We start from the raw sequence: 21,650 nt of genomic DNA, 5'->3' as shown, positions 1-21,650 counted from the left end.
GAATGGGGGAAATTAATTGATCCACAGAAATGATTAGGGAACACTGGCTCCAAAGTCAGAACTACTGGTCAAAAACAAAAAATTCAGAACTACTAATATTATCTGCCATTCAATGTTTAGTTTTGCACGTGAAACATGTGACGTCGCCTATATTTGATTTGATTTGATTTGGAGATATGTTTTTTTTTTTTGGCAATTACAGTTTTGTTTGGAAAAACATTTATAAGCATTTTATAAACACGTTTTATATAAATCAAGATAAAATTTCTTTTATATACTTAACTTGTATTTTGTAAATTATGATTAAAATATTATTTATAAGCTACTCCAAATACGCACTATATTAGTATCAAGTAAGTTAGTTTTTAATTATAAAAACTAGTTTGTAGCATAAATTATACTATAAATTAACTCTCATACTTAAGATCAGAGGTAGTATTTGATTCCCATTTAAAGTGAGTTCAAAATTAATATTCAATCTTTTTTAGTTTTGAGTTTGGAGTAAAGTAGTCCTCCCCCCCCCCCCTTGCCATTTTATATCTTTTGTTAAACATGGATCATACCCTTATACAATATAAATCTAAAATATCGGGGGGAATTATTATAAAATGTTAAGAAAGGAATTTAATCATCTAAAATTCCCATAACATGCAACTGAAAAGTATGCCATGATAAATTTCAATATAGATGATGACAACAAATTTATACTGCTGAGTTATTATTAGAAATTTTTATAATTAAATTTATTTTTTGAGACCTCATGATAATTATTCCAATCCATTACCCAAAAAAATAAAAATTAAGAGCTTGTTTGGTTTCTTATTTTAAAAATAATTGTTTGTCTTTAAAAATAAAGGTCAAAAAACATGTTTGGTAACTTGTTTTTAGTTGATTGTTTTCAAAACACAGTAATATTTTTGTAAAAACTAAAAAATAAAGCAATTTTTAGGATTTTTTTTATTTTTATCTTTTGTATTTTTTAATTTTTTGTTTTAGAAAATTGGTCAAACCTTCTTCCTTTTTGCCTATATGATTTTTTTATATTCTTTGTTTTAAATATGATTTTTTTAAATAATTATTCAAACAAATTTTTTTCATTCTCAAAATTTTTTTAAAAATAATTTTATATAATTGTTTTAGGAACAAGAAAATAAAAGAACAAAACAAAGAGCCCTAAGATTTTGGAGACGAGCTAGGCTATTCCAATAAAGCCCAATACGTTGTCTTAAATCTTTTTGAGTTGTTTTGAGCCACACTTGATATTTATGATTAGATAAAGTGAGAAACTCAATTGGATATATAAATTGAGGTTTTAATTGTGGAACTAGATTGAGTTCAAACTTTAAGCGTTTATTTTCTAATAGATATATGAAGTGCTCTATCTCTTAACAAAAAAATATTGTAACAGTGAGTTGTAAAAAAATTACTGCCCTTGATCCTAATCCTAAATATGAGAGCTAGTTAGATATTAGATTTTATCCTAAATATAAAATTCTAATCCAATTTATTTATCAAATTTATAATGTTTTCTCCAAAATATAGGGTTCTACATCAAGGAATAGTTCAAATATATATAATTGTATAAGGTAATTGAGGGAAGTCAACACACATCGTTGCCAATAAATAATTTAGCTAATTTCCTTACCCTATGTTTGTTACACCTGAGTTAATGCAATTATTCCCTCATTTCTTGTTGAATTTAATCTCTCCTCTGCTAACCATTAGGTCCAAGTAGGTGGGAACTGCGTGATTTAATGATTTCATTTATATATTAATCTCCCCCACACAACACACACACGAAAGCATCTAATTTAACTTTTAACCTTGAACCACTGCCATTCCCTTTGCATTTTCAGAGCAGCACCAGGGATGCAGTTAAGTTGGGAAGCAGGAGCCAACTTAGCTGCCGTGTGCAGCAAGTTATCATGATTCTTAGTGAACATTGTTGCTACCACATTCCTAAAGTGAAACTCACAGAGAAGGTTGAAAACCTCAGCTTGACGACATTCAAAAGCATTGAAGAAAGCATGCCCTTTTTGTTGAGAAAAAGTGACCATTGAGATTAATTCTGGGTTTGCTGTTGATATCTTAAACAAAAACTCAACATTTCCTAATTTAGCCGCTGTGAATAGTGCTTTTGCAATCATAGACCTTTTATCTTCACTCAGAAATGTTAGATTCTTACAAACCAGGTTTAGTATTTCAGTTGCTCGTGAATGTTGCAATTTCTGTTTATGTATTTCCTTCATTCCTGGACAATTGGTAACTCAAATATAACTTAATACTCCTCCGGTCCTAAATATAAGATCCCTTTTGTAGTGTAATTTACATTACAAAAGGGATCTTATATTTAGGACAATTACACTACAAAAGGGATCTTATATTTAGGACCGGAGGAGTATTAATCAAGCTTAATCATGAGAACAAAAATCTTAAGAGCAACTCATTTAATTTTTTGGGAATTTCTGAGCTACATACCTGACAAATTATAAAGGAGGGAAGTGATCAACTGTAGTAGATTTAGTCTTATTGATATGGAATTTTATCAACCCTTCATTCAAAAGGATTACAGACACATTATATGCATGCGAAGGTTTATCTTTTTCTTGCGTTGCACAACAGTTAGGTTCAACTTAAATGTGAGCAATTAGCATCTTATGCATAAGATATGATTTTTTATTTTCAAATTTCATATTTTGACGTACCTGATTTTCACGTATGATTAATAAAATAAAATTTCTTACATCTTTTGATATAAATATTCCATTAGATTTGCAATATTATTTGATTTCGTCTTCCAATCAACCGATAGAGAGTATTATATTGTTGTACCTTCGGTTCTCTTACTCATCTTGTCTTCTTGTTGCATGTCTACACAGAAATGATTAGTGGCCGTTGTTGATGGTATTTTGATATTTTCCACCAATGAAGTGATCAAAGAAATGGAGAAACATTAGCTTCTTCAAATAGTGAAAGTGATAAAATTAATAACTAGAAGGACAAGTAAATTGTGTGAAGCTATTGGAATTTTGCGAAGCTATCATGCGCAAACAAATGAGTTTTAAATATATAGATTTCATGATAAAATTAATATGGCTATTTTGAAACGAGCATGCTCAAGCAAATATTGATGTAATGAGACTTTGTCTAGATACTTTAGGCAGAGATAATCTACTGATTTTTTTTTTGTTTTTGGACTTGCCAGACATTCGGCCTGTCATGGCACTTTCTTTTGTAGTAGTTGAAAAGATATGTTTGTAGGTATGGCTGCTTTGTTTTTCAGGATTTCATGACAGATCAAGGAATCTCTGTTTCTCCACAAGCTTATGTTCAAGAGCTTTTAGGATATTTTAAAATGCAAAGCTGCAGGCCTAAGGATACCCCTTTGGTAGTCAATAAAACATTATCTGAATGTGATGAAGAAGATAGATATCAAGGCTGATGCATCGAGGTGTAAGTATAACAATTCTGTCGGGAGCTTGCTTTGCCTGACTTTAACAAGGCCTTATGTGATGTTTGCAGCATATTTATCATCAATATTTATGCAATAACCAAGTGAGGTGCATTATGTAGCTGGTAAAACGGTGCTGATGTATTTAAAAGGCAGATCAGAGTTAGACTTGTTACAGATTCCAAGTTAATTTGATATGTGGATAGTGATTAGGCTGGAAGCTTAGATGATGGGAAGAGTACATCAGGTTGTACGTTTTCTCCTGGTTCTAGTTTGTTTTGGTGGAACTCCAAAAAGCAAGAGGTTGTGGTTCAATCATATGCAGAAGTTGAATATGCAAACCAAGCAATTCGGTTAAGAAAGATGTTGACAGATTTGGGTCTGGAGCAAGCTGAAGCTACTCAAATATTTAGTGATAGCAGATCAGCTATTGCAAGAAACCCTGTGCAGCATGGGAATACCAAACACATGAAGGTCTTTATTTTCTCAGAAATGCTGAAAGGGAACAAGAAATATGTCTTGTGCATTGCAGTTCCGAAAAGCAAGTTGCAGGCATAATCACCAAAGCTTTGCCTAAAGATAGATTTTAGGAGCTTAGAAGGAAGGTTAGAGTCCCTAGACAAAGTCTCAAGGAGGAGTATTGAAGCAATGAGACTACCTTAGGCAAAAGTATTCTGTTGATTTTTTGTTTTGGTTTTGCAAGACCTTTGGTTTCTTTTGTAGTAGTTGAAAAGATTTTACAACATTGTTTATCCCTATTGTCATGTCATATCAGTCTAAGATATGCTTTTAGACCTGGATAGTATTTTGAAAAAGCTGATATATTAGCCAGCTATTGTTAATGAAATGTTCGTTCTCTCAATTTTTTTAGTTCAGTTCCAAGGTCTTTTCTTTACAGAATATACCATGATGAAAACGAGATTATCGTTAAAATAACTTAAGCTTCAATACCATTACTCTCATCATCATAATTTAGCACTTTGGCTTGTATATAACTGAAAAGAGCATGTGAAAAATTGCAGGGATAAAAGGAAAAAAACAGACATTTAAAAGAGTGGCATGCACTAACAGTAATAATCCCATTGCTTCCAGAAGTGAAGTTGACTGTTGTTGAGAGAATCAGAAAGATAGCAAGCAATGTTCTCAGTTGTTAAGTATCCAAAATCGGCGGCAAAAATCAGCTCTTCACATCATTGAAGCAAATCCAAGGCAATATCTATTCATATATCATAATCACTTAGCATATAAGATGGAATATCAAAATAACAACATGAACCCGCGTAGAGAAAAGAATGAAAATCAAACATGTCTAGTGAATTGTTGACATATTGCTTGTTGTATTACCAAGATCTCCAGTGACGAAACAGCCTCCGAGAAACCAAAGACCCAGAGGGCCATTTTCTGGTTTGAAGACTTGCAAAGGAGTGACAGAATAGAGATAACGTCCCATTTCAGAGAGGCCAACACGAAAAGCCAATGTAACAGGAATCAATTTAAGCTGTCCATTCGGAATAGAAAGTGCATTGCTATTTTTATCAACCAAGCATTTCGCTATTGGAATGATTCCCCTGTTTGATGCAGCAATTCCAAGTGGAGTATAGCCACGAGCATCAAGTTTTTGAAGGTATTCTGGTGGAACTAATCCCACCAATTCCTCTACAATGCTCAAATGGTCAAACTTTACAGTCACATGGAGAGGTGTTTCTCCCGTTGAAGCAACAAGTTCTTGGTTCATGGCCCTGGGATGGTGATCAATGAACTCTTTCGCAGCAGGCCAGTTGTTCTCAGATATAGCCTTGTACAAATTAGCCATATCAAAACCTTTGACCTCTGTCATCACTGTAATACACAAAAACACACGCAGACCGTATGCATAACTAAGACGAAGAATATATATATATATATATATATATATCCATATAGAGAGATAGAGAGAGGGAGATTTGCTAAGTTAGCCACTTTCTACTAGCTAATTACTCTATTAACACATTCAAACCAATCTTTGCAGTTGGATTCTGTTTTTGTCGTTCTGAACCTATCTCGTTAAAATTGGGGTGGTCTGCCTTGAGTAACGCAACCTAAAGATCTTGTATGTAGAAGATGGTGATACTCCTTTATGTAGTGCCTGTGGGTTTGAAATTTGAAGCTAGCAACTTTGTTGAAAGGAACAGAGATTAGACACACTTACCAATAGAATTCCCTTCCTATGACTGAACTGAAACTCTGAAACCGTGTGTAAAAGGCTTATTCATTTGGGTTGACTTTGTTTATTCCGTGTTGGCGGCCAGAGGTTGAGTTATTTCGTTCTCTCCACTTGCCGCTGGCTTCTCTCTCCGGGTCCCGCTCTACCCAAAAAAAAAAAAAAAAAAGGTGATAAATATTCCTCCAATTTTAAATATTAGAATTGGTTGAGGTTAATTTTAGTGTTTTCTTCTTCTTCTTTTTTTTCCCGGCAAATCCTCTGAGTGTGAGATAGTCCTTAGTTATCTATTTTTGTTCAGAATCGAAGTGTTTTTTCTTTTCAGGGTTTTTTTTGGGTCCAATTATGGATTGTTTGTGGTATTAAGTTGCCTGTTAAAATGATTGATCCCACTAAACAGTGGATTTGACTTGCCCATTGGAAATTAAAAGCTTCAAAATTTAAATTTCTAAAGAATTTAAGGATGACAAAAAAAAAGTTAAATATATGCGGAACTTAAAAAAAAAAAAAGAATTATTCGGGATTGCATATCTAGAAGAGTGAGGTTACAGGTAGTTTGCTCGAAGGAGGTAGAGCTAGCGAAGAGAGAATCACAAAATCCATCTTTTAAAAAAAAAAAAAGTTCAATTATTTGTTGATATATAAATGACATGGTGCCTAAATGTAGTAAAAAAATATATAGAAACAAAAAAATATTGTGTAAATATATTATTCTTGGTTCATGGTTGATTGTAATCTCAAAGTATAACATGTCTTGTTCTTTCATTATCGTTTTTAATATAAAAATTAGTTGACTAATTTGAAAAGATTAAAAAAGTTTGCTGAGTTAGTTATTTGAAAGAAATAGGTGTTATTTTTTCTAAAATACTATTGTTAATCATGTGTATTAGTTAAAACTATCATTTGATGAAAACCTTTTACATGTGCAACCATTATAATGATTATCTTAAAAACAATGAATAAATATGAGAGATAAAATGGATTAAGATCTTATATTTAGAACCGAATTGAATATCAAACTACTCCTTTAGTCCTAAATATAAAACCCTTATACTAGTATGTATAAAGGTCTTATATTTAGGACTAGAGGAGTAGTTCTTACATTAAGGATAAGAGGTAGTACAACAGAAGATTTAACCATGGGGCAAACTGTTACCCTGAGCATCCCCACACCAAGCATCCCCAGTCTCACATGTGTTAAGACGAAATTGTGCAATTTATTACATACATGCACAAAAAAAGGGACCAAAGCTTCAGAACCGAAGAAAGGCTCTCATCATTTATAGCAGCTTTAACAATTTACTTTCGAATCCGACTTCAATGACCTTATTTTGTAGATTCTTTGTTCTTGTTTTTTTTTTTTTTTTAATATGATGAACATTTCTTGTAAGGCTTTTTAGTTTATCTTCATTTGAATCTCCCCAAGCACAACAGGGCATGGAGAGAAGATGCCCGTAAGACAAACAAGTAATGTCTTCCCCCCACTAAGAAAGCTACAATCATATCCATGCAATGTATGAGATGTTCTCGTAATTATTACTCCTCTAGTCCTTAATATAGGATCCAATTGTTGAATTGGTTTTGGTCATAAATATAAGACCTATTTCTCATATTTATCAATTTTTTCTAAATTACTCTTATGGATACTCCTTCAACCATAATTAAGTAGAAGAGGGAGATGGGGTATTAAGAAAGATTATTATGGTGTTTTAGGAAAAATATATCACATTTCTTATAATTAACTAACTTACCTAACTCTCTTAATCTAATCAAGTTAGTTAAATGGGTCTTATATTAAAGACCGGAGGAGTATAAAATGTCATGAAAGTGTTGAAATCCCGCAATCAAATATAGTATGGCAATTGGCAAACATCATGATGTCTTCTTCCTACCGCGCAAGAAGAGGAAAAAAGTATTACTATAGCCCAAAAGCTGTTAAAAATCTTTTTGAACATTATCGATGGCCATATGGAGAGAAACTAATGTGCCCTTGATGAAAGGCTAGGTTTCGAAAACATGGAAGCTGTATTGCGAAGCATGCATCAAGAATCTAGGATTTTGATTAATTTTATGTAGTGAGCATCGAATAACGACAGAGCAGGGGCGAGATCTGAGGGACAGGGCAGTTGATATGTCCCCCGTCATTTCAAAACAATCAACACCATACAATCCTGGTAGTCAAAACCCCACCCTCACCAGGACTTGACAAGTCAACAAGTAAAAACAGATCAATAAAAACTTGGGCAAAAATCCTTATGGGTGAATCTTGAGTGCCTGTTATGAAGAAGTTATACAACCAGAGCAGTCCAAATTCATGGTCCAGTATTAAGTTTAATGAGGGATCTCTTTGTATTGGCAATAAAATATGACACAGCAGGACAACATGATTTAGTAATGCAATGTTTGGCACGTAAAAAGTGTTTTCTAGGAAGGGAATGGGGAATGCGCCTGTCCCATTTCCATTCTAGGTGCATTTTCCATTTCCTTTATAGAAGATTTTTTTTCTCATACCAAACATTACCTAATGCTACCTAAATGCTCAGTTCTAAGAAAACTAAGGTTAGACCATAGCAAAATTGAGTTACTACTTCTAGTCCTAAATATAAAATCTACTTTTATGGTATAAAAGTGGATCTTATATTTAAGACTAAGGTAGTAATTTTAAGAAATAATGCGCAGAAGGAAAACGGATGGCAGGAGCCAGACACGTAGGTCAATTCAAGCCTAGTAGTAGGACAATGCAATGAATTAAAACGAATATCAAACTTACCCAGTTGAAAATCCTTGATGGAAATTTCAGCAAAACTTTGCAGAAATTGAAGTATGGCATATGCATAGCTAAATCATCTGCTGGAGAACTACACCATGCAATCCCCAAAATCATAACTAAACTGCACTCCCGAGAATGCCCGATGGGAAGAAAGACTTGAAGGTCAACAGCAATATTTGATGATGAGACATTCCAATCCTAAAATCCGGAACACCAGCTATTACTTTCTTCAGTACACCAGCCTGATATCTGCTACTGCTAGCTAATCCAAATTTGAGTGTAGTTGAGTCCAAATAAAAGTAGCTCTTTTAATGAGATTTTTTTTAATCCACAATATTCAAATTCTTGGCCTTACGAGATATTGAACCCTACATTCAACCCAGCCACCATTGGTAAACGCGAACTACTTTGAGCCATAATAATTCTTCTGCTCCCTACTGATAACTGCCAACAGATTTCATGGAACTTATAAAATGGTTGCACAATCGCTTGGTTTTGTATGAACACACATAATAACAATTTCACTGCAAAATTCAGAAGCATAAACAATTTGATTATATTAGAGTTTCAAATGAGTCTTCACTTCGGTACTATGCATGTATAAACAAAATGCTCCGCTACTATATTTTATTTATGGATTTTTTTGGCAGTCTTTGTTTATGTTATATCAATAATATTTTAAATCATATATTTTAAGCAACATGTGATCATCGTTGGGTTTTGCAGATCGATGTTATTCACAATTCAGAAGCAATTCTTCCAATTTTAATTTCATAGGTATCGCAATGTGATAACTATAGTCGGGACCAGAAACGATTTCATAGACAGTGTTAGGAAATAATGTACACGTGTGTATTACGTTGGTAGTTTGTTAGCAGCTGTAATGTATTGTAACCAAATCAGTTAGAGATTATCCCTTGTAATTATCATTATAAATAAGATATCAGTGCTGAAGGAAATCAATTAATTCGCGAAGCACTTTCAGTTTCTCCTTGCCTTTCCATAATTCCTCTGTTTCTTCATTTTCTCACTGACAGGAACGTGCGAAGAAAACAAAACACAGAAAGTCCCATCCAAAGTCATTTTGCATCCAACAGAGTAACACTAACAAGTCTTCCTATTCCTTTGTAATTAATATCTATTCCCAACAGTTAGATAAACACTTTTAAGTAATTATTGGGAAAGACTATCCCCCCATTTTTAAACAATTCTAAACAAGGACAAATTATCCCTTCCAGTTCAGCCATTGTAACCCATCCAAACAGAAAGTCGTGGACAATCAAGGAATGTTCTTCGTTCCTTGTTCATTGTATCACATAGACGTGGAAGGCAAAGCCAGGAAACATAGCAGCAAGTCTGGTAAATTCAATGCCTACTAGCTAAGTTTTAAATAACAATGTACCATCGCCTTTAGGGTTTAGACGAAATAGAGAATTAGATAATCAGTGTTGAGCCATTGATGAGATACACAACTCATTGAACATTGCCAATTTATTGTTATTCTCAGTGAATATTGCTGCTACCACATTCTGAAAGTGAAAACGACGGAGAAGCTCAAAGATCTCAGCTTGATGATATTCAACAGCATTGAAGAAAACATGCCAATTTTGTAAAGAAAAAGTAACCATTGAGATTAATTCTAGGTTTGCTGTTGATACCTTCAACAAAAAACTCAACATTCCCTAATTTAGCTGCCATCAACAATGCTTTTGCAATCATACACTTTTTCTCTTCGGCTTGTGTATTTCCTTCTTTCCTGGAAACTTGGTAACTCAAATATAACTTAATATCAGTCAAGATTAATCATGAGAACAAAATTCTTAAAAGTAACTCAATTAAATTTTTGGAAAATTCTGAGCAGACGTGACAGGCAAATTATAAATGCGGGAGGTGAGCTACTGTAGTAGATTTAGTCCTATTGAGATGGAATTTTGTCAACCCAACCATTCAAAAAGACTACATAGACATGTATAATATACGTACGTAGATCCATCTTTTTCTTGCATTATATCACAGTTAGGTTCAACTTAAATACAAGCGTTTAGCACCTTATGCATAAATTGAGGTTAGCACTACGCTCAAATTCATTTTTATTTTCGAATTTTACATTTTGCCATTACTGATAGAGTATTATATTATTGTACCTTTGGCTCTGTTACTCATTGCGCCTTCTTGTTTCATTTCTATGCAGAAATTATTAGTGGTCGTGGTTGATGGTATTTTGAAATCTTCCACCCAAAAAGTGATCAGAGAAATGGAGAAATATTAGCATCTTCCAACAGTAAAAGTGATAAAATTAATAATTGGAATGACAAATTAAATTGTGTGAAGCTATTCAATTTTTCTAAGATTATCTTGCTTATTTCCCCTCTGATTAGTTTAAACAAAAGATTATTAAAATCCCTCCCCTCCCCTCCCCTTTATATCCCTCCTCCCTTCCCCTACCCTCTACTTCTCTCCATTGAAACCTTTACCTTCCCTTTCCCTCTGTTGAGCCAAACACAACGCAGGGGTTCAGGTAAGCAGGACCATGACAAAATCTTAAGCAAGTTAGGAGTTGTAAATCTTTATGCACCCCAAACTTGAGGGGGAGTGTTAAGAGGTGTCATGTCCAGTTTCGTAAATGGGCTCGAGTTAGTTAGGTTGGGCCCTGTAGCCTATAAATAAGAGTCACAGAGTCCATTATTAAGTGCATTGAAATTCTAGGCCTGAGTTAGTTAGGTTGGGTCCTATAGCCTATAAATAAGAGTCACGGAGTCCATTATTTAGTGTATTGAAATTCATGGCCATGTGGCCCTCGTCAATAATATGAGTAGCATTCAGTTTATCATGTTCTTTACATAGAGTTATATGGTAAACCAGATTGGAGGACAGGAGCAAATTAACACTCAACCAAGGATTTCATAGCTTACAATCGCATGTTACAGCTGATCGCAATATATGAGCATTACAAACAACTTCAGGGGGAAGCTGTTTTTATTACACACAATGGAGTATATATAACATCCACAAAGACCGACGCATTGGAGGTGAGGATTTGAATCTCTCAATTTCTTAAGAAATTAGCAGTGTTGATTTCAATAAAAGAAAACGATACAATATGCGAGGTTCACCATCTCGCACACATTGTACTTTTCTTCTATGAAATTTAACACCTTAATTGAGATGCCATAGGAAATCAACGAGACTCAAATCGCATGACTCAAACATCTGACAATACAAATAAGATCAATATATAGTAGAGCGAAAGATAAGCTTCAAAGATAGTACTACTGGGTAACAAGATGAGCATCAATGTCTCTGACAACTTCAGCGGTTAAGTCTATGAGAGGGTGAGGGTCGGGAGTGTGACCTTTCAGCTTCTCATATTCCATAATGACGTGCACCAAACTCCCTTTATCCTTTGAAACTGCGTGCAAGATAGCGCTCAGGGTCTTGAAATCCTTGAGGATATCTCCCTCCACAACCCTCAAGGTGATCAGAGTCTTGTCTGCATCTATGGCTTCAATCACCACTTTAGCAGCACGGTCCTTCCCTTCTGCACAATTTATAAATACAACAGGAGTTCGTTCTTGAATCAGCATCATGTTCAACATATATAAAACAGATTCAATTAAGTGAATTAACTGTGTGGGTATGTGACAGAGAAAGAGAGAGAGGTGGTTGAGAAGTTACGTACCATGGACGTAATACCAGGTAATAACGGAAACGACCTTGCCCCAACTTCCTTCAACAATAGCATGTCTAATTCTAGCAGGAGAAACATTGGGAATATCGTGTGGCTTGCTGCTTAACATTTCATGAAACTTGTCTGCAGAAGCATTAATGTGCACATCAACTCCCGCCTTCCCCAATAATTGTTCTTCCTGTGCCTGTCCCTGGGTGAGGCTTGCATCAATTTCTCTGCTCATTTCTGGCACCAACTGCATCAGAGTGTGTGGATCTCCCATGCAACTTCTCATAGTCAAGACTCCAATGAGCCACACTTCCTTTTGCCTTTGGGCTCACTTGAATTATGAACTTAAAGCTCTTGTAATGCTTCAGAAGATCTCCCTCTATCACCCTGAAAATTATCAGGTTCTTTGTTGAATCCAAAGCTTCGATCACATCCTTCGCCACCCCCTCCTTCCCATCTGTTATGTCAGAGGATTACAGTGGTGAGTAAGTGATAGAGTCTAAGTAACAGAAATTCTTCAGTCATTCATTTTTGTCAGCTTCACACATACGCACACGAAGTAGTACGTCAATATATATAGTATCTCTCTAAATAACAGTTTGAGCTTACCAAGAACGTAATTCCAGACAACGATGGAGCCGACTTTTGCGAAATCGCCTTGATGCTTAGTCACAGACTTGATTTTGCGAAGCCTATTGCATGCACAAAGAAGGCTTCCGCCCTAACCCTTTATATATGAATTTTGCGGTGCTTTGAAGCCCCACGACCTGCTTCGCAATGTATGCCAAATCTTTTTTTTTTATCACTTCATCAGGCATTCATTTGTATCAATTTTAATTAAGCGCTCGATTAATATGAAATATTTGAATTAATGCATTTTTATATAAAATAACAACAATGAGTTGGGTTTGTTAAAAGGCCATATTTTCAATCAAAATTAAAATTATATTTTCCTAGCAAGCTGTGGTAAATGGTCTCACCTCATAGAAAAGAGAATACAAATTTGAATCTCAAGAAGCATACTTGTTGAGAGAATTTTAATTTTAATGCTCTCTGCATGACAAAAATTAGTTTTAAACCTAAAATGATTTGAGTATACTCAGACTTATTAAAAAAAAAAAAAACCGGAGACCCGTGCACCTGCCAGATTATTACAGCCACGCTGGTCAAAAAATAAAAAGATTATTACAATTCTTTTTTTGTAAGAGAGCCATAATTTTGTATGGTTGTTATCAACATATGAATCATTGTACTACATCAAGAAGGCGGGGCCTTTATTGCGGAAAGATTATGACTGTATTATTTTCTTTAAATTTTATAGTTAAATAGTTTTACACATTTAAAAATAAAAAAACCCATTATAAAAAAAGTCGAAGTTGAAATTTGTATGTTAAAACTTTTATGACTCGTTGTCTAATCTTTTATTTATTTATTTATTTTGTCAACGTGTACTTATCTTTATGTACCTTTCCAAACATGCTCCTCTGATCCTATTTATATATAGATAAAAAAAATCTTAAATTGCATTAACTTTGTATTAAAATATAATAACTTTTCAACTTTGTTCCTATTTAATATATATGTATTTCAAAAATAATAACTATCTATACTATAATAAATAAAGAATAAAATAGTGCTCCTCTAGTTCTTAATATAGAATCCAATTGTTGAACTGGTTTTGATCCTAAATATAAGACTTATTTCTCATATTTATCAATTTTTTCTAAATTACCCTTACGGATACTCCCTTAACCATAATCAAGTAGAAGAGAAAGAGGGGATATTAAGAAAGATGAATATGATATTTTAGGAAAAACATGTCACATTTCTTATAATTAACTAACTTACCTAACTTCCTTAATCTAATCAAATTAGTTAAATGGGCCTTATATTAAGGACCGGAAGAGTACATTTATACTTAAAATTTAATAAAGTGATTTGTAAATATACCCAAGAAAAACCTTCTCTCTCTGTCTTATAAAAAGGACCAGAGGAGTAATATAATTTGCCGACTATTGATCCTTCCCCCTTTAGGGTTTGATTATTTATTACTACCTCCGGTTCTTAATATAAGAGCTCGTTTAATTTTTAGTTTGATCCTTAATATAAGACTCCAATTTACTTTATCTCTCATATTTATCTATTTTTTCAAGATAATCCTTGTAATAATGGTAGTTCTAACTAACTTGATTAGCAAAGATATTTTAAAAAAGACAACGTCTATTTATTACAAATAATTAACCTAACTAGTTTCTTTAATCTACTTAAATAAGCCAACTAACTTTTATATCATGAAGGTAGTATCACATTTATTGTCCTATCCTCACTAGCGATTTCTGGATGTTACATGTCTGCTTTTCCATGTCTTCTCTTTTTTGGTTTAATTTATTACTGAAAATAATTATTGGCTTCGGTATCCCTAAAAGTTTTCACGCCGGTATAATTTTGGCCTTATCACCCAAATGTAATCACGTATCGATCATTTCATGTACTGTGACGAGAAAATGGCTATCATTTTAAGACTTTGAGATCAGGGGGGAAGTTGAAGTTCAAATGTGAATTTAAATTTTTCTCCGATTTAATAATTCAATCGAGATTAATCTAAAGTAAAATAATCCCCACAATATGTGCAATTCGCTTAATTTGTTACAATTTTAATTTTCGGTCATTAATTTGACCTGCGTTGTTACTTTTTTTTGTAAAATTATGAGAGTGTAATACTTATATTTTTCTTATTTGAATTAAAATACATATTTACAAAAATGAATTAAACTATAATATTCGTCCGACGAGTAAAATTTTTAATTGAGACAAATTAACAGAATTACAAATTAATACACACACACACTACCAATCCTAATCATAAGGCCTTATTTATATCCGTTCTAATCATAAGATCTCGTTTGTAGATTATAAATGAAGTCTTATAATTAAGATCAAAGGTAATATATTGAAATAAATGAAAGATTGTAAGGGTTAAATAATTATGTTTATCTGTTTTTGGCAAACAATTATATTTACTTCACTTCTTTACATATATTAGAAATTGATTTAACGGATGAAAGAACAGGATAACTCATGTTTCAGTTTTAGGTTTTCAGAAACTCTCATAATCACTTAAAAAAATATTTTCATATCAAGACAAAATTTTCTCATGTACAATTACTTGTGAAGAGTTATTTCAAACACCCCCTAGTTAGATTCTCAATCCTTTTTATGGGACCCATTCTTAAAACGAAAACTAAAATAATGGTATATGTTTAATATCAATTAAATTTTTTTACGTTCATTTTTTAATTATGATATAGTATTTAATTTCTTCAATAGATGTTTTTAAATTGTGGAAAATTTTTATTTAAAAAATTAATACTCCTCTGGTCCTAAATATAAAACTCATTTTTTAGTGCAAATTGTATTACAAAATGAGTCTTATATTTAGGATCGGAGGAGTAACTTATACAAAGTATGCCAGAAGTATTCACATTGTTTCAGTTTTTCATTCACAAGGCATGATGTTTTATCCTGCAATTGTTGATTAATGTCAGCGGACTATTATTTTTAAAAATTTATATATATTAATGGCTAAAATGCATCAAATCCCTAAAAACTTTGGTCGTAAAATATTTTTCACCTTTAAAGGTTTAAATTAAGAACTTTAATGCTTAATTATTTGATTGTCAACCTTCTTACCGTGCAGCGGTTTTTACCATGTCAAAAATTTTTTATTTGTTTTATTATATATCATGTCATTTGATTATATATTTTTTATTTGACATGTAATTTTAAGTAACTTAAATTTTTTCATTTAAAAAACTCAGTTAAATTAATATTTTAAATATTTTATATTTAAATATTTTATATTTTTTAAAGTAATTAAGTATCTCTTTTCAAGTACTTAACAAAATTTAAAATTACCTTTCTAAACTGCAAGTACTATTTTTTTAAAATGACATGGCAGATAATGAAAAATAAAAAGAGAAAATGGCAAATAAAGACCCCCGAATTATTAAAATTACAGAGGTCACTGAATAAGTAAAATTACTATGAAAACCCAGTCCCATTTTACTTGAGATTTCATTGCAATTCTCCATTTATTTTATTCTAACCAAACGTCTATATATATGGAGAGTATATTTCAGTGATCATGGGGTGATCTGCCCCCAACTCTCAAGGTATCTATGCCTGTGGGGTAGCATCCGCAATCTTTTTGCAAAAATTACAACAAATTTTAATTAAACTGAAAATTTATGTTTCCCCCCCGTTCTAAATTTGGAGCCTTCATTATGATTCCAGTCGTCTCATCTGATCACTATCAAGCCACGTATCATAAATTCTCCCTTATCTTCATCATCCTCCTGCAGATTGGTCCCATTTTATTTTATGTAAAATTAAATTGTAATTATTATTTTTTCATTCCCGAGATAGAGATCATAAGGGTGCAAAATTATATTAGAACCACTCATTTCTATAAAATAAAAATTATATATATATTTTTCTCCGATGCAATTTGTTGACTAGTGGATCAGTGTGGTTCCTATCAGAACAACTAAATAGTCATCAACTCCGTCAATGGATTTGGCCCACGCTGCTCTATGCCAGGGTTCCCCTTGTCTTTAGTATCGATTCTCTCCTTTTCTTCTGGTGCCGTCGACTCTCTCCCATTTTTCTTGTCCCGTCGTATTTTCCTTCTGGCTTTCTTCAACCGCTGACATGCTCGATTCCCCAATATCAGAAGTATCTTTCTTTCTCTCCTTACGGTTCTGCTCAAATTGCTCTTGCTCAACCTGAAAAGCCATTTTTTCCCGAGAGAATTATAATCAATTCTCATAGAAGAGAAATTATTACTAAAAAATCTCAATAACAACCTGAGCAGTTTATAATAACATGTCATACGGTGAAAATGATAACCTTTAGGACTTATTTTTCAATTGTTTTTTTTTTGTTTTGAATCTCATTGTGATTCTTTTTTTTTTTTAGCCTTCCTTCTCTATTACGTGACAGGTACTTTCTTGTTGCTCTTCTGCTGCAAAATGTCAAATCGGATTTACATTGGGTGCTCATCAAATCTGGGCCGTCTAGATCTGATTTAGACGGTTCAGATTTATTTTTATTTTTTAAAAATAATTATTTTAATAGGTAAAGGATAAAAAATAAAGACAATCTCTTAACTATCATTCTTTAAAAATATAATTTTTTTATTTTAAAATAATTATTTAATAATATTAAATCTGGACGGTTCAGATTGCTCATTGGGTACTCATCACGAATGGGGACCCATATCAAATCTGGTTCCAGAGTTTTTGTTCTGCTCTTTTCCCGTTGTCATGCTACCTCCTACTCCCTTTTCTTGCTTTTTATTTACCGAATCAAGTTTTTGATTTTTTTGGTCTAGAAGTGTTTTTTGCCTTCATCCGAGAGCCGTATATCTCCTTTGTTTTGACACCTGGTACACTGAAAAGGGGCTGTTTCTCCTTTTGATTTTCTGTCGTTTTCTGTGTTTGCTCCACCGGTGGAGCTTTCTCCAGTGAGTTTTTCCGTTCAGTTGCGTTCAAGTGACGTTCCTCCTGGTTATGAGCACAAAGGCCACACTTGAAACAAATAACATTTGAGTCCCTCATACTCGACGGTGTAGGCTTTTTCCCTCATCACAAACTTGGACTGAAGTTGTTTATTCGGATCAGTCTCACCGCTGACCCGTGCAAACTTCCCTCTTTCCACTGCCAAGTTATTGTTACAGTTTGCTAGAGTTTTCAAATCAACCTTGAGTGCCTTGCCAATCATGTTCCGAATCACAAGTAAACAGTCTTCAGAGCAAATATGCATTGGCATAGTAGGAATTCTAACCCGCATTGCAAGTTTGCCAATCTTGCTGCAGTATTGGTTAAAATTTGGGCTCCGTTACTGAACAGCAAGATAGTGCCCCTTAGTAACCCACGGACCATCGAAAAGCAACCTTCTTCTTTGCTCCCTATCCTCTGTTCGGAAAACATAATGCCCATTTGGGAGGTCTATCAACTCAAAATGCTCAGAATTAAACAACCAACGTACTCGGTCTTTCATCATTCTGACATTGGTTTTTTTCCCCAGAAGAGTGATGATTAAAGCATTTCCCCATGGCTTGCATAACTCCTCCAAGCGTTGATCTGAGATATTCAGTCTAGGCAGTGACTGTAGTAACTTCTCTTGGTCCTCTGAGAGGATGGGCGCTGTATCTTCTTCTTCTTTAAGCCACTCCTTCATTTGCTCCTCCCATTCCTTTTCCCCATCATTCTCTTCCCTGCCCACCAGCTTCGCCTTATAGGATATTTGAGTCGTTGAAGGGTGCTGTGTCGATTGTTTATTGGGTACCGGGTTCCCTTGACTTGTTTCCTGCATTGGTGTGTCTTCTACCTGTATAGAATTCTCTCCATCAACTTTGCAATCCTTCATAACAGTGTCTGCTGCTATTCTCTTGATATTCTTACCACGTAGATCATCTTCTTCCTTTGACGGATCAGTTGATTCAGCTGGTTGATCACCCAAGTTGACCGGAAATCCATGCACATCACTTTCACTCTTGCTCACCTTCTCTCATTTTTCTCTCGCTATGTTGTTATTATTTTCATGCTTCTTTTGAAAAGGTTTTCCACTGTACTGTTTTTCCTTTTTGGCTTTATCTTGTGCTTTAATTTTGAAGAATATGTTCTCATTTTCTTTTCCCTTTTGGTAACACATCAATTATGCTTTCTTGTTACATAGCTACTACTTTTTTCTCTCTTTCTTCTTTTTTTTTCTTTTTCTTTTTCATGCATGAGTACATTTTAGTTTGGAGAATACTAAAAGGGTAATGATTAATGGAAGCCAATAGCTATAACCGTGGTTTAGTAAATTTTAAACTTTTAAGTTCATAATTTGTGCTTGTTTAATATTTATAAAACTGATTATTTTGTAGTTTCTTAACTTAATTTATAAAACTTAAATTAATAGTTCAATGGTTATAGAAATGTCATCATGATATAAGGGGACTGAATATTTGCTACCTAGGGCTTCGAAAATTAAGAAGAAAGCGGATTTGGAAGACTCGTGTTGCGTGTTCCGAAAGGGGCACCTAGTCGGGTATCATCGCCATCGATCTACTGAAACAGCAGCTTTAAGTTAGGGAAGGGAGAAACAACTTTAACGACATAGTTGCAGAGCCACTTACGGTGCACAGCAAAAAAGATTGGTTTGAATGGGTTAAAAACTATCTAATATCTAGAGATCTCTGGAAAATGACAAGCAGTAGAGCAAGACCAGAGAGATATCGGGTGAAAGAATTTGCAAGATGGAGAAGAAAGAATGCCGCAGCATTGCATGTCATTCGTATCTCTTGTGGGCCTCACAATCACTTTCGTATAAGAGGCGTCTCTGAAGCCAAAGATGCATAGGACATTCTCTATGATACCTACAATAATAATGCACCCCACTCTCCTCCCTCAGGTCAGTGCCATCCATGTGTGTATGTATGTCTGTGTCTGCGCGCGCGCGCCCGCGTGTTTGGGACTTTCTTATCTAGCCTCATAAACTCTTGTCGCGTTAGCTAATCATGTTGACATTTATCTATACGTGAATTGAACTTCAAATGCCTTCAAAAATTTAAAAGGAAGCGGGTCATGAAATTTTAATTATTCAAGATCGAGGACATGTATGTGTGGAAAAATTAATTGTTCCTAGAACTTTGCAAAGGGTCTTATAATAATAATCAGGGACACCACCTCTCTCAAAAATATAATGGTCCCATTTGGTACGAAACATTAAAAATGAGATATATGCATGGATTGAGATTAAAAGTACAAAACTATGTTAAAATGGTGTTTAATATGAGTAATTGCATGATACTTGGGATTAGACAAACACATATACGTGGAATTGGACAATACCATAAGGGGAGGTGGTATTCTCCAATCCTATCTATATGGGATTGTCTATCTCATGTGATAAGAAATCACTCATACTAAGTATCTTTTTAACATATGTTTTTAACCTCAATCCCAATCTTTATCTTTCATTTTCAATATTCTGTACCCAACGTAACCAATGGCTCTTGTAATTGGAAACGGAAGGTCTATTATGGTTAGTGCTCCATACTTCATGACTGAAAAAGGAGACTAATTAACAAGAGATTTATCTTCGCAAATTTACTCAAACTATGGTCCTTCTTTGTTCGCAAGGCCACTAATACTTCTCTAATTACCCTCCTAGTCTATGCGCGCTGGACAAATTATATGTATGATTCCTTAGCATTGAATTAATTGGTGATTACAGTGATTAGGGAGGCAGAAGAATTAGAGATGGGTACTCTGTACAACGCCATAGCTCAGAACAACTGGTGGGTTGCAAAAGCATCCATTGATCGGTATCCCAGAGCATTGGATATAGATTTTGCCGCTTCAATAGGAGAAACACCTCTTCATGTGGCCGTGAAGTTTGGGCATGTTGGCATAGTAGAGGAGTTGGTAAGATTAGTTCCACATGAATATCTCAAAATACGCGATGCTTATTATGATTGTACTCCACTTGCAACTGCTGCAATATATAGTGGAGTCATCCCAAACGCAGCATGCTTGATCAACGAAAACAACAATGCACTTGCAATTCCATCTAAAAATGGTTGGCGCATTCCTGTTACCTTGGCTTTTATTGGTGGCCTTACCAAAATGGGACGTTATCTCTATTCTGTCACTCCTTTGCAGTTCTTCAAACCAGAAAACGGCCCTGTGGGCCCTACATTCCTCTACACCTGTTTGAGGATTGGACAATTAGGTAACACAACATAAATGTTGTCCTACGTATATGCATGTTGTCATTTTGTCATTCCATCTCGTACTAAGCGATTTTATGCATAAATAGATTTTGCCTTGGATTTGCTCCAACAGTGCACCGAGCTGCTTTTTGCTGCCGACGTATACGGGATCTCAACAATTCAGAATATTGCACGTTATCCTCCTAATTTTCTGAACAAAAGTACCACTACAAAAAATTCGACTTTCAGCGGCGACATTGAAAGTCCAAAAGTCGCCGCTGAAACGCTTCAGCGGCGACATTTTGTCACCACCAAGTCGTTGCCGTAGCGACCGTGGCTGAAACTTATTAGCGGCGACAAAAAAAGTCGTCGCTGAAAGTGGACATTCAGCGGCGACACAAAGTCACCGCTGAAAGCTGATGAGTTTGCCACTCAGAACCGTCGCCACTGAAACATGAGAATCGGCGGCGACTATATGTTTTACAAAATTTAATTAATCACATTTTAAATTAAAAAATATAAATAGTAATAATATTTAATTAACTATATACATGATTTTATTATCTATATCTCTCACACATTTTTAATTCATTATATTATCTCCTTTAATGATTTTATTTCTCAATCCTCTCATACATATGTTCATCATCAAATATTATTATGTCAATTAAGTATACTCACACTAATTTAATTATAATAATCTCTCACATATATTTAATTATGTTATCTCTTTCAATTATAATATCCTTCTCTCTCTCACACATACAGACTATCTCTCTTCCAATAATACTT

At 34.0% G+C, this 21,650-nt stretch overlaps 3 protein-coding genes across 3 annotated transcripts; 1 reads left to right on the top strand and 2 right to left on the bottom strand.

Moving 5' to 3' along the window:
* Positions 1-11,690: 11,690 nt before the first annotated feature.
* LOC114717896 (MLP-like protein 34) lies at positions 11,691-12,218 on the bottom strand. Its single transcript, XM_028903121.1, has 2 exons — positions 12,101-12,218; positions 11,691-11,959 (listed from the first exon to the last, which is right to left on the bottom strand). Exons 1-2 carry the CDS (start codon positions 12,216-12,218, stop codon positions 11,691-11,693), a joined length of 387 nt encoding a protein of 128 aa, XP_028758954.1.
* On the bottom strand, positions 12,137-14,961 carry LOC114717895 (MLP-like protein 31). The gene is made up of 3 exons (XM_028903120.1): positions 14,949-14,961; positions 12,707-12,739; positions 12,137-12,554 (listed from the first exon to the last, which is right to left on the bottom strand). The coding sequence occupies exons 1-3, from the start codon at positions 14,959-14,961 to the stop codon at positions 12,316-12,318; spliced, it is 285 nt and encodes a 94-aa protein (XP_028758953.1). The 3' UTR covers positions 12,137-12,315.
* A 5,445-nt stretch (positions 14,962-20,406) lies between these two features.
* On the top strand, positions 20,407-21,186 carry LOC114717894 (uncharacterized). The gene is made up of 2 exons (XM_028903119.1): positions 20,407-20,878; positions 20,966-21,186. The coding sequence occupies exons 1-2, from the start codon at positions 20,407-20,409 to the stop codon at positions 21,184-21,186; spliced, it is 693 nt and encodes a 230-aa protein (XP_028758952.1).
* Positions 21,187-21,650: the final 464 nt, after the last annotated feature.

Source organism: Neltuma alba, unplaced genomic scaffold (assembly GCF_004799145.2).
Source record: "Neltuma alba isolate B1F8T4 unplaced genomic scaffold, ASM479914v2 tig00011781_pilon, whole genome shotgun sequence".
NCBI classification, from domain to species: domain Eukaryota; kingdom Viridiplantae; phylum Streptophyta; class Magnoliopsida; order Fabales; family Fabaceae; genus Neltuma; species Neltuma alba.
Note: the sequence above shows the minus strand (reverse complement) of the source record. Positions and strands in the feature narration are given on the sequence as shown.